At 35.2% G+C, this 14,482-nt stretch overlaps 1 protein-coding gene and 1 long non-coding RNA gene across 2 annotated transcripts; one reads left to right on the forward strand and one right to left on the reverse strand.

The window, feature by feature from the left end:
* Positions 1–497: 497 nt before the first annotated feature.
* On the forward strand, positions 498–4,642 carry LOC149796375 (uncharacterized). The gene is made up of 2 exons (XR_016421672.1): positions 498–3,460; positions 4,413–4,642. It is a non-coding gene; the product is annotated as an uncharacterized LOC149796375 (long non-coding RNA).
* Positions 4,643–8,256: 3,614 nt separating this feature from the next.
* On the reverse strand, positions 8,257–10,057 carry LOC149796376 (uncharacterized). The gene has a single exon (XM_089960216.1). The coding sequence runs from the start codon at positions 9,564–9,566 to the stop codon at positions 8,550–8,552; it is 1,017 nt and encodes a 338-aa protein (XP_089816342.1). The 5' UTR covers positions 9,567–10,057; the 3' UTR covers positions 8,257–8,549.
* Positions 10,058–14,482: the final 4,425 nt, after the last annotated feature.

Genomic DNA, 14,482 nt, shown 5'->3' on the forward strand with positions numbered 1-14,482 from the left:
CTACATCACATTGGCACAGCACTGTGTCACATTGGCACAGCACTGCATCACATTGGCACAGCACTGTGTCACATTGGCACAGCACTACATCACACTGGCACAGCACTGTGTCACATTGGCACAGCACTACATCACACTGGCACAGCACTGCATCACATTGGCACAGCACTGTGTCACATTGGCACAGCACTGTGTCACATTGGCACAGCACTGTGTCACATTGGCACAGCACTGCATCACATTGGCACAGCACTACATCACATTGGCACAGCACTGCATCACATAATACTATTTAAAAAAACAGTTACCTCTGGATCTGGCAATATGGAAATGTGTTTTGAGGTGTTTTTCAGGGGGTTTTCTGGGTACAAGCTGGGTGAGCTTATGGTACTGTCTTTTGTCCATTATATTTCAGCTGTCTCGCATCCTCCAATCACAACTGCAATTTAAAGTTTCTAAAAACAAGAATATATGAACAATTTGCATATAATTTTATAGAAAATTCCTGACATCAAGGCCTTTCACATTTTTTCTGTGGCTGCTGATCCATTACTGCCACGACTAAAATTATATAAACTTTGAAACAACTTCTTCTATAATAGAATTTAACAGATTTTGTTAGCATCCTGACATAGTGGGCTGACAGTGTTAGCAGCCTGACATACTGGGCTGACAGTGTTATACAAATGTAACTGATCCATAACCAAATATGTCCACCATTACTAGAACTAGAGAAACAATTAAATGTTTTCTCAAATACCATTCATCTGAATATGACAAAATTTGAAAGGTCTCTTGGAATAAATTCATCTGCAAAGAAATATGGCCACCATTGCTGAAGTAGACAAATAAACTTTAAATGACTTTTCAGAAAGTGCTAGGCAAGCTTTTACCAAATTTAACACAAAACATTCCACACTAAGGGCTTTCAGATTTATACAAACGATGCCAATTTGCCATCAGATGTGCCTACCATTGGCAACTCAACAATTGAGTCCTTAAGAATAAGTAATCCATAAATCGAGTTTATTTTAAATATTAGCGTTATCAGGCCTTAATTTCACGACTTGGATTTGCCTTTAAGCCTCTAGCTATCTGACTGAGGGAGATTGAAACCTATCTTCAATAAATTGACCAATTAAATACTAAATTTCTGACATGTTCATGAAATTAAGGCAAAATATGACTCAGATTTGAAGGTCATTTAAGACAGGAGTTCACAAAGAAGGAGTAGTTTTTGTAAGGTTTGTCATTGTTTTTATTTTCATTTATAATTAAAAAGTGTATAAGTATTGTGACATTGTTGATGTAGGTAATCTTTACCTTAAAGTTGCAGATTTAGTCTGTATGTATTGTAAACAGTATTTGCATAAAGTATTGAGCAAAAGATGTGATTACAACCAAGATAAATATGCATGTATTGTAGTTCTAAGTGATTAAGACTTACTTATATACATTAAAAGAAAATTGAATTAAAAAAAACGGTAGGCTTGATATTATAACTTAGTTTTTAGTGTTATTTTTACACTTTACATGTATGGAATTTCATTTGCTATCCTAAAATAATATACTCATATTTACTGTTATATATACGTATTCTTCTCACTGGCATTTTTTATTGACATTTTGTTGCTGCTTGCAGTATACCATATAACATTTAATTACGTTTGATTTCACAATTATTGCAGCATTTGATTGTTTATTTTTAAATATTGATTGATTTAGCTGTTTAAATCAGTTGTTTTATTAGTGTTCACGGTGCTATCCTCTTCTATATTATACTTTATAGAATTTATTGCTGCACCATACAATGATATTTAATTGTATCTCTATGATATATGCCTTGTTAATTACAGTTTTTTGTAAGTTCTGAGAGATTACAGGCCTTCTAAATTCCACTCATCTCATCTGTTCATATTTACAAATGGTGGCTGATGAAGGGCACCCAGTTTTCAATAGGTCATCCAATTGCACAGATGGCATTTCCAATTATGAATGTGAAAAAATGTTTAAATATTTGTACATTGTAGGATGACTTGAAAAATTCGTATGTTGTAGAATAAGTCAAATTTAAGCATTGCGAGTGAAAGTCACATTTGCTTTGTAGGACAAGTGGCAGACTGAATTTGTTTTGACCTAAATTAATTCATGACATGTTATATAATGCATAATTATAAAGGATTTTAAAAGATTAAATGAGAATAGCTATGGTATCCAGTCACAGTTTGTATATCATATAATTAAGGCATTATTCTTTTGTAATATTTTTCATTTGTGTCTCGTCTGTAAATGGAACTGTTTTGGCAGCAACACTAATTCTGTTGTCATCAACAACAATGTTAAGGGCATTGGTAATGCATTTGAATGGTGCATGTCTTCTTCTTTCTGTTCAACTGACATTATGGTGTAATTTGTTAGGTGTCAAATTTGTAATGTGATAGGAGTTCTGTCTCACCAGCAGACCACAATCATAAAAATGCCTGTAATAGGCAAAAGACCTTCTTCTGTGCAATACATGTTTACTTGTACCATAAATCAGTATATATTGCCTTTATTCCTGCACGATTCTGCTTCAAATTGTATCTGTTCAGTTGTTTTTGAAGCACAGTTATAAAGCATTTTCTTATGTGAATATAAACAGTATTTGAAACTATGAGATTTTGTTTTTTATTATAAAATACATAACAGTTTTAATTTTATTTTATTTCACCTAAGTGAGCATATGGCATGGCCCAGTAACTGATATACATTGTTTGTCAACAATGCTATTCTCAGCTTCACGAACATTGCTTGGCTAACTTGCAACAAACTTGGTTAGGATGTTTCTTAGGGCATCATCTAGGTGGCTCCCTTAGCAATGGTATGGCTTCTGCAGCAATTACAGTGGAAACTTTGTTCTTTTCTTTTCCAGAATGATTGATCTAATTCGAGTCAGGCTTGGTAAAGATGTTTGTTTGGACATAACTCTATCAATAATGATTCTTGAGTAGCTCACCTAACAACAGTGGCTTCCATAGCAACCATATGGAAAACCTATTCTTTACTTTCTCTAAAACAGCTAAACCAGTTTTGTTTGATCATGTTAGGAGTGTGTACTAGAACATGCTCTATCAATCCAAGATGTTTCTCCTTGCAGTGGACAATAGCCATCATTTCAAAAACCCATTTTTAACCTCTCTGGCATAGCTTAAAGAATTTTGATCAAACATGGTTTGAATATTTCTTAGAACATGCTCTATTACGATTATATCTGGAGTGGATCTATGGCAGTGTTGTTGTTTTCTTAGCAACTGGGTGGAAAACACTGTTATCTTCACTAGAATGTCTGTCCCAGATTTGATTAAACTTCGAAGCAGTGTTTTTTAGGGTATGATATGTGGTATCAAAGTTGTATATTGGGTGGCATCCTTAGTAAGATTGTGACCATCATTAACTTTATGGGAAATAAATGTTCAAGTTTGTCTCGAGGACTGCTGAGCCAGTTTTGAATAATGTTAATATGAATGATTATCGGCCCATGCTGTACTAGAGTTCTGACTAGAGCAACTTCCCCAGCATTAGTTTATTTTTATCAGGGAGGTGAAGAACTTCCTTAGCAACCATATGGAAAATGTTTTTGCAACTTTTATATTTGGGATGGCTTCCATAGCAATCTTATGGATTTCATAGCAACCATATTGAAAATGTAATTTCAACTGCTTCTCACTAGAGCCAGTTTTGATCAAACTTTACAAAATTATATCTTATGACATTCTCACCTAGATTTGTTTGTGGCTATGGTGTGGCTTCTTTAGCAACCACGTGGAAAACCTATTTGCAGTTTCTCTTACTTGGCAGTTTTGATTAAACTCACAGAAACAGTTCTTCTGACACTGTCAGTCATATTTATGTCCAAACAACAATTTGGATTTCTTAGCAAATAGATGGGAAACTTACTTGCAACTTCTCTAGAATTGCTGAGCCAAATTTGATCATAGCACATGCTCAGATTTTCTGGATTGGTTCCCAAAAACAATAGTATGGCTTCTGTAGCACACAGATAGAAAACCTATATTGGACTTGTCCAGTATGGCTCAGTCAGCTTTGCTGACAATTTTGATAAGAATGTGCATTAAGATATGCAGTACCAGAGTTGTTCCAGTGCAGCTCCTGTAACTTCCATAGCAAGCAGATGAAAGACCTACAAAATTATACTTACCTCCTATCCAAGATGGCAATTGTCACTAATGTAATATATATATCTCTTAGTAACAATTAGTAACAAATAGATATATATATATATATCAACTATGATAAAAAACTTTCACTCCAAAAATGCCTTACCATAAATAGCTGGAAATTATATCTTTTAATCTAAAGCACCTGCTTTATTGCTACATGTACTGGCTGTGTAGATTGATATAGTTGAGCAGTATCAGACCACATGCTCCTTATGTTTAAAAGGTTACTGCAGGTATTACAGTATTGATTTTTTGTATACCCAGTCAGTGTGTTCACTTGGTATGGAAGCACACATGCCAACCATTACACTTTTGGCATAATCATTATGCTTTTTTTCAGCAAATTACGTTTTACGTGAGACTGCATATGGATTATGCTTTTTTTTGCTACATTAAAAAATAAAATAAAGCAATAAAAAGTTGTTTTTGTGATTTTATTATTATCTCTTCAATTCCATTAGTATAATTTTGAGAATATTCTTTAAAAGGTGACTGCTACATAAGAATAGCATTAGAGCACTTTCCTTATTTGCTATTTATAGCAACTGTATATGACCCCATTTCTAATGAAAAAAATGGGGTTTCTTTGACAATGAACTTTACCGAACAGATTCATTTTATTGATAAGCTGGGTGGTTATTGAACCTGTCTATATTTTATAAAGAAAATGGAGCCAGATGTTAAGCGACATGCTTCATTGGTATGAGTTGTGGATGTTTTTTGATGGAAAATGTTAGAGCAGATGGATCTTTTCAAACTTCAAAATGTGTCAGACAGAAAAAGTGACAAATCCATGCTGCTCTACAAACTTTAAAAAAGAATATGTTTAATATAATACAGGATTCTGAGCACCAGATGATGATCATTACAGAATTCCAGTTCACGATCATTCAGTGAAAGTTACATGTGTAGACTAGTTGAAGTGAGTGCTGAATATAAATCATCTTTCAGTCTGTTTTATTTTTATATTCTGGTTCTGTCCCATGTGGATTTTGCCCTTTGTGAGTTTTTACCAGCTGCAGAAGCAGGTTAGGCAAAAAATTATTTTTGTCATAGATGTTGTAATTCTGGCATGTAATATATAGATTACACTTTTTAAGCCCAAATTACGCTTTTTGCCACTCATAATAGCAGAAATTAAGCTTATTCCTCGGGGGGTGGGGTGGTGGCAGGTATGTGGAAGATTTTACTCCAGATGAATTTGACACTTGAATATGGAAGATTTTGCTCAAGGTGAATGTTAAAGCTAATTTAATATGGAAGATTTTGCTCAAGGTGAATGTTAAAGCTAAGTTAACATGGAATATTTCGCTCAAGGTGAATGTTAAAGCTAATTTAATATGGAAGATTTTGCTCAAGGTGAATGTTAAAGCTAATTTAATATGAAAGATTTTGCTCAAGGCGAATGTTAAAGCTAATTTAATGTGAAAGATTTTGCTCAAGGCGAATGTTAAAGCTAATTTGATATGGAAGATTTTGCTCAAGGTGAATGCTAAAGCTAATTTAATATGGAAGATTTTGCTCAAGGTGACTCTGAAAGATTGGTTTAGTGAGTAAAATGTAGGCTCAGGAGAAAAGACAGTTACTTTTTTCAAATCATATGATAAATTTTGTAACTTTGGTGCGATTTTATTTTTGTTTCCAAGTCACATGGCATGGTGAAAATGAATCTTCTGCTGATGCTTCTTCTTTGGTTCAACGTCCTTGTAACAACTGTTCGTAGCAGAATTTTAATTTACATACCCACAAACAGGATATTCTATGTAGACAGTGTGCAATCCAGAGCCATTAAGATTGCTTCAAATGGACATAATCCTTTGATTAGTTCAAGTATTGCCACGGGCATAATCGGCCTCCTATACCCCTCGTGTGGAAGCCGCCAAGAGCGAGACCGTCGATGCCGAGATAAATTCAAACGATGAGGGCGAACAAATCAAATATAGTCGACTAGAGGGCTTAAAACAGAATGGGTGTGGTCTATAATTTAATTTGGATTAGGCATCATTTGTATAGGAAAACTTTGATTGTGCTGAAAATTCTGGGAGAGTACAGACGCGTTAGTCTTACTCAGATCAAGGAAAGAGAAACTGTGGTTAAAGGCCACTCTGAGCTTTGTGGTGACTTTTCTCATAAAGTGAAATTGGAAATGGATTTTTAAAGATTCGAAAGGTTATACGGTATCTTGGCTGAATTTTATACTTGATTTGGTTTAATTAGATTTGTATTACTTTAAATTACTGAAATTATGTTTAATTGAGTTAGGACGTCCATTGATATTTAAAACTCCGTCGTATAGAATGTCGAAGAGTGAGTTGGACATTTCAACCCAATTTAGCAGCCCACTGGGCATAAGACCATGTCCCCGCCAGTGCATGGAGTTAGGATCGTCGAATCCGGTTGTGTAGGGTTACCTTCTGACTGTGCCAGCGGGCCAAACACACAAGCTGTGTATCATTCACTGTACTCTGTCCTCCTGCCGACGAAACGGTTCAGCCATCCTGACAAAGTATAGTTTTGGTGGTCTTGATACTAACATCGAAACTGGCGAACATCATGTCGCCAAACAGTTCCTACAGCAGACATGAAACAATCATAGACTGCAAATTTTGTGTAGTGTCTCTTTTCGAAGAGATATGGTAGGCACTGAAAAGGATTATTGGGGTTATTAGCCAAAGAGGGTTAACGCAGGTGGCACAGCTTTACTGTTCTGAAGCGTTTTATTACGGCCAGTAGACACAGCTTTACTGTTCTGAAGCTTCTTCTTACGTTCAGTAGACACAGCTTTCTTGTTTTGAAACTTCTTCTTACGGCCAGTCGTCACAGCTTTACTGTTCTGAAGCGTTTTATTACGGTCAGTCGTCACAGCTTTACTGTTCTGAAGCTTCTTCTTACGTTCAGTAGACACAGCTTTACTGTTCTGAAGCTTTTTATTACGGCCAGTCGATAGACCAATACTGTGTTGAAACATTCTTGCCTTTCCACATACACTCTTCTCTTCCAAATAGCTTTTATCCACGTCTTGACTTTATCTTGAGAATCAATGACACAATGGGCAAAGACACCATGTATGTATGTATGTATGTATGTATGTATGTATGTATGTATGTATGTAGAACGTGTGTAACATAGTTCAGCCAGAGCGAGTTTTCTATCTTCCAATCAGAATACAGCGCATGTACCACATGTGGGCTGAGTTAAAACACGTTAGAGAAATGTATCTAACTTCTTCGGTGAAACCCAATATATATATATATATATATATATATATATATATATATATATATATATATATATATATATATATATATATACAAAGGCGTAGCTGGGGGTGGGTGGGCAGGGGGGTACATATGTCCCCGGGCGCCAAGGTACAGGGGCGCCAAAATGAGGCTTACAACGTTACATTATAATAAGTAAACAACGGTAATATTCATAAATGTGATTAAACGGGGAGGGGGCTGGGGCGCCAATTTTATAGTTCGTCCCCGGGCACAAAATATCATAGCTACGCCTCTGTATATATATATATATATATATATATATATATATATATATATATATATATATATATATATATATATATATATACAGAGAGAGAGAGAGAGAATGTATACGAACTGCTGCATTTACCAAATGTATCTAACAAGAAACGAAAGTTGATCTTTCTTCTTAAAATAAAATGTCCAATTTTCAGTGAAATACTTATAGGGTTTGCAAGGTAGGTTGATTTGCAAGATGCATATATTCAGGGCCGGCGCCAGACCCAACCAGACAATCTTGCCCCCTTGGCAAGGTTAGATTCTGCCCCCTCCCCCCGCAAAATATCAATTTCAAAATTTATAAACAATACATTTTTTTTAAACAAAAATGCTCCCCCTGAAATCAGCGCCCTAGGCGGCTGCCTAGTTTGCCTGTATGGTAGCGCCGGCCCTGCATATATTATGTAAACTACAAGTATATAAAGAAATAAATGTGACTGCAAGACTTCTAGCGATTCAGACAGCCACGACCTTCGAAAATTTGTAACTGTGCTGCTATTAATGTATTCTACTTTCACATAATATATTTCATCTATTATCATTATACATCTATATGATACAACAGAATAATTGATTTGAACCCAGTTTTAAGTAGTAGTAGTGTCCACACATGATTGCCAGCTAATTAAAGACGACAGATACCGATCGACTGTATATATTGATCCGAAATTTAGGTGCATTTGCTTTCATAGATGAATCTTTCGTTACTGAATTCAAATTTCCAATAACCGAGGCTTGTTAAATTTCTTATAAATAATTTGCTAGATATGACGTGTGAAGATCACAATGTTTAACTCTTTACGGAATCTGAATATGGCACTATCTTGAATTCCTGATTCCAAACATTTGCCCACATGTTATAATCTTGCAAAGGTTTTATTTCCTGGTTGTTTCCCATTACTCTAGGAGACAACAAATGCATCCCTAACTGTTTCCGTATCGTGTCAAGAATATCCATGACACTCTGGTAGCGATACGTCATTACTAGCTGTCGATCTTTAGCTGCTAGGTGAGGCAAGCTTAAAGTCCGTGATAATCCAAGTTTTTTAGCTGACCCTTTATCTTCAGATCTCTCCCGCAAAGCAAAAATGTCACTTCCATATACGCTGTATGACCGGGTTTTGGCTGAAAAGGGTTTTGGATCATCTGTCATGCTATCCTTTCTGTCTACATCGACTTGACCATTTTCTCGTTGATCTTCAGAAACCAGGTCAGGCTTCTTCGGTTGGTCGGTTGGAATATTTGGCCTTATCTTGACACCAAAAGCAGGAGTTTTGGTTCGCTTTAAAAGTGGTTGATACTCAGGGTAGGTTTCACAGAGGTAATTATATACGACATCTTCGTATCCTTTCATCATGGCATATTGAGCCTCTGCTGACAAAGTTGAAGCAAATCTTGGATACTTTGGCATTTCTTTTATTTCCTTTGATTTCCGCGCATCTTCCCCGTGCTCATTTTCATCCTCTACACTCCTATTTATTTTCTCCAACGCCCTTTTTACTTTGACCATTGACTGCACCTGCGTAGCAGGTACTTTGAAAGAACTTCTTCTCCGATTCTGGATAGACAGTCGTCTTGAAATAGACACAGACGGTCGTGGGAGGTTATATCCAGAATGATTTGAGTCTAAGGACTCTCGCCGTCTCACATCAACAGGAGAGCTTGTCTCTTTGATACTTTCCCTTCGAGGAGCGGTAACCATATATGTGGTTTCAACTATGGGCGGTAGAAGGGTTTGATCTGGACGAACTGACATTCTTCGTCCTGTGGCTCGACCCAGCTGGGTCGCAGATTCGCCTCTCAGCATTGCTATTTCAGCTTTATAAAACAACTACAACTATTTAATGTTTGTATTTTAATCGAAACCTTTCTCTTGCAATAAAGTTTATTCTTATTACGGGACTACTTAGTGAAGTCTGTGATGATAAGCTTATCTTGCGTATAAATATCGATCCAACAACAAATCATTCAGTAGCAATGTTACACGGAATGAGCAGATCTATGTCTCAGTTACTGCTTGTTAACTTTCTAGTGGGAATGTCTCTTTCAACAATAACTTTCTATTGGGAATGTCTCCTTCAACAATAACTTTCTAGTGGGAATGTCTCTTTCAACAATAACTTTCTAGTGGGAATGTCTCTTTCAACAGTATATTTCTAGTGGGAATGCCTTTTTCAATGAAACCTTTCTAGTGGGAATGCCTCTTTCAATAACAACTTTCTATCAAACGTTCTTTCCACCCTGTTTAGACAGCCTTCTTCGTCGAAGAAAACAGGAATTTTCACCACTTTCACAGTATTTGACTGGATACCTGGAATTATATAGAATAAAAACGTTTAGCAGAAACAAATTTTCACATCGTCATTTTCCAGAAATATAATCTTCACACCATGTACATTCCATGACAGTACTATTATATTAAAAACGTACAATACTTAACTGAAACAGCCTAAGAACAAAATAATGAACTTTATTACATAAAGAGCAATATCATTGGAGGATATTCCTACACGAGAACGATATTGTTTCAAAAAGTCAAATCTGACGTTGTCTTTTGATTAGGGCACTGTCATGCTTCTTTCACAATAAATAAAAATATACTGTCATTAATTGAGTGTACTGTAGTGGTATTGTGATAAGTACATCTTAGCCTAAGGTAATAAATAGATCCTATACGCGACATCGCAAAAGCTTGGTAACTACATTTTGTGCCAAAAATAGTTTTTGATTGCTCTGCAAGCAGAAAGTGAAATAACTTAAAACCACCCAGATTGAGTTGATTGGCTTCTGTTTGACGATTATCATAAAACCAATCATATTACGTTGGATGTAAGACATAAAACCAATCATATTACATTGGATGTAAGACATAAAACCAATCATATTACATTGGATGTAAGACATAAAACCAATCATATTACATTGGATGTAAGACATACAACCAATCATATTACATTGGATGTAAGACACAAAGTCAATTATCATAAAACCAGTAATATTACATTGGATGTAAGACACAAAACCAATCATATTACATTGGATGTAAGATACAAAGTCGCAGGACAAAAAGTCACAGAATAAAAGTCACAAGTCTGATTTTCACAGTTATGAAAGAGGTGTAGAACAAAAAGACACAGGACAAAAAGACACAGGACAAAAAGAAAAAGACACAGGACAAAAAGAAACAGGACAAAAAGACACAGGACAAAAAGAAAAAGACACAGGACAAAAAGTCACAGGACAAAAAGACACAGGACAAAAAGAAAAAGACACAGGACAAAAAGACACAAGTCAAAAAGAAAAAGACACAGGACAAAAAGACACAGGACAAAAAGAAAAAGACACATTACAAAAAGAAAAAGACACAGGACAAAAAGACACAGGACACAGGACAAAAAGACACAGGACAAAAAGACACAATTGTGATTATGGCAATTATATAAAAGGTGTAAGATAAAACTTCACACGACAAAAATGCTACAGTTATTTTTATTGGAGTTATGGTAAGGATGTAATTGGTCAAGAAGTCACAATATGAATTGTGTAATTCTAAAGTTTTCTTGCTACCTGAATTAGGATCATGACTTTTACTCTCCCTTTACTACTTTATTCAAGAAATTTAATATTCAATTTGTTTAAGTTTTAGGCTAAAATAATAAAGGTACATTTAGTGGTGCAATATAGGAAACATTTTGATTGTGTTCTTTCGTATTATTTGTACTATAATATAATATTATATAATGATTTATTTAACATTTTAAATCTAGATTGTATACGCTTATACATTTTTGCCTGCTAAACTATTGTAAAAACCACCTTTCCTGCATTAAATATAATTTCATAAAGAGAGCGAGCAGACATTTGCTTCAAACATGCATATTTTGTAACCTTGTGTACACAGTAATTAAAGAAAAACCACGCTGTCAATTGCTACATTCCTATCAACATCGCCCTTCCTGTATAACTTGCCTGCAAACAAACCGAGCTATCAATTGTTAAATATTGTCAAAACCACACCTTCCTGTCCAACATAACTGCTCCACGTCCTGTGCTACGTTTTTGTTTCAGTTTTAATAGTGTTAAAATTTTATAGCATTAAAAGTTTTCAAGTGAGATATTTTATTCTTTTACATTTGTCCTAGCATAACAATCAAAACATGAATTATGTCTTTTTTTCCTACATGCTCATCTTAACAATACAGATATGAATTGTGACCTTTGTCTTATGTGTTTTTGTTTCTTTTTGTCCAAAGTATTTTTGTGCCTTTTGTTCTATGCATTTTGTGACTTTTGTCCTGTGACTTTCAGTCCGTTTACAACTGTGATGTTTGGCTTCTTTTTCCGATCAGTGATTTTGTTTTCTTCACACATTTTCTTTCTTTTTCTTAAGGTCAACAGGGGCATAATCTTGTGACAAGTTTAAACCATAGTTTGCAAGTTAATTGTTTTCACTCATGGAACCATATTTAAATATACCTCATAATATCAATCAATGCGTTAGATGCATTTTCTACCTTTGCCTAAATTGTAAGGGCTAATAAAGCGTTAACAAATGAAAAATATTTCACACCATACAATATGCAGCAACTTTCCAAAATGAATTTGCTTCATTATTTAGAAAAGGATCTAAAAAGGAAATCCAAAATTGTTAACACTTGAACCGTTTAACTTAAAATGAGATCACTTGTAAAAACACGGTTGTAAAACTTGTTTTGATACATTTAAGCGAAGCGTTTATGTATGTTGGAATGGCTTGCAAACTCAGGTTGAAAAAAGGGTAACTATTTAATTTAGTTACTTACCTTACAGATCCGAAGTTTTAGCCTTTATGAAGACGTTGCCTCTGTGCGCAAACTATTATTGAATGGGATTTGATTTACAGTGTTTACAGGTAAACCTTTCAGGTCTAAAGTTATTTTACGCCTTGATTAAATGTGATCGTTTGGTATTTGTTCGTCTTAAGTGACGCCCAGTCATATAAAAAAAAAACCCAGCACATTTTGATTTTTAAACGCCTGTACAAAAATACTTAACGAATACATTATGATTATATCGCCTCAGATCATTTTGGTCCAAGAAAATGTGAGCAAGATAGTAATCCTTTCCAGGTGAGTTAGTGCATAAATCCATGACATTTGTATTCACCTATCCTTCCGCTATTAAATGAGGAACATCAAATATAATGGGTTTTGTATCTACGTGTCTTTATGTAAAACTTTGTTTAGGTCTAGATTTATGATGGTGGCATCTTTTGTGATACCTTTATAAAGAAAAAGCAGTAAACTTTACAACCACATTAAAGCACAACAAAAGCCTATTTGTTAGCTTACCTACACACAAATTACTTTGCCCATCAAGATGACGACATCTTTATTAATACCCTCGCATCAAACGTGAGCAGTAAATTTTATTTAATGTCCACTTACAAACAACAAATCTATATACGACAACACGCTTCATATTTAGTGTGGGTACTTATTTTATAGCATGTACATAAAATATTTTCGATATCTCTGGCTAAACCACAAAAAAATCATTTTATGACTTGCTCTAGAGCAATTTTGGAAAATTTAATCATCATCAAGGCTTTTAAAGCGTCCTTAGTTTTATACATTATTTAAGATAATGTTTAGAACTCAGCAACTTTGATACGCTCAAATTCAAGATTATCCTGAAAAAAATTCAAACGAGGCGATTCCATTGACAGATATATTTTGTTAAAGCTCATTATCCTGACACAATTATTTCAAAATTTTCCTTCAAAACCTTATATAACTCTACCAGGATATAATTTCTGGCGCCGATCTCTGGCCACGCTTTGTCTCGTGCTCTATTTACAACTTTGAATTAGGTTAAAACACTCTGCCTGGCTCGTTATGTGATAGATACAAGAACCCCTTGTCTAGTATTTATGCACAGCTACGTATTGTTACATTTCTTGTTGCAAATTGACCCTGGTCATTCAAATATGTACGAGTCAAGAATTTATCGTTGGTATAGTGTTGAGTGTTTATTGTACTGACATACCAAAACACACGTATATTGTAATAACTTTAAAGTATATGATACATGTTTGTATGTATGTTTTTCCATTTATAGCTTTGCTTGATTTTTAGTGATTATTGTTTGATTACTGGGATTCAGTGTTGGAAAGATATTTCGCAAACCGAGTAATAAACTAATTACAGGAACTGACGTCCTTATGAACAATATTCACGAGACTTTATGGTATTGTGGGTTAGTTTTGTACATAGGACCATCTGTCACGTTTGCTAAGCCCCAGCTATAAAGTCATGCATAAGCTATAAACTACCTGTCTTGGTAATATTACCGTGGCCTTGTGTTTGATCTCTAAAGATTGCAGCAGGTTTAGTGTTGAACTCTTACGCAAGGTTACCATGGCCAGCCAGAGACCGGAAACTTGAGTCGGCGAAGGCGACGGGTCGCGTCACTGAACAATGTCTTGCCGTTGTTACATCTTTATATTAAAGATTAGTTCAAGGATCAATAGGAAAGTCCGCGGGGAACGGGGCGCGTTCTTATCCGTCCCCACGTTGATAGACGGCGAGAGGGACATTGTCCGCTAAGTTTGATTGGATCGGTCCACAGCGATATCCAATTCAAAAATTGAGATGGATGGCGTGATTGCAATACAGACCCGAATGATACCTTCCGAAATAGTAAGGGTAAGTCAGTATATGCCTGTACGTGACGGTTATTCTA

This window comes from Sinohyriopsis cumingii, chromosome 6 (genome assembly GCF_028554795.1).
Source record: "Sinohyriopsis cumingii isolate HCF-2022 chromosome 6, ASM2855479v2, whole genome shotgun sequence".
Classification (NCBI taxonomy): Eukaryota; Metazoa; Mollusca; class Bivalvia; order Unionida; family Unionidae; genus Sinohyriopsis; species Sinohyriopsis cumingii.

What these genes read in the sequence shown, in the direction of transcription:
- LOC149796376 (XM_089960216.1), bottom strand. Translation starts at nt 9,566, where the DNA reads ATGCTGAGAGGCGAATCTGCGACCCAGCTGGGTCGAGCCACAGGACGA.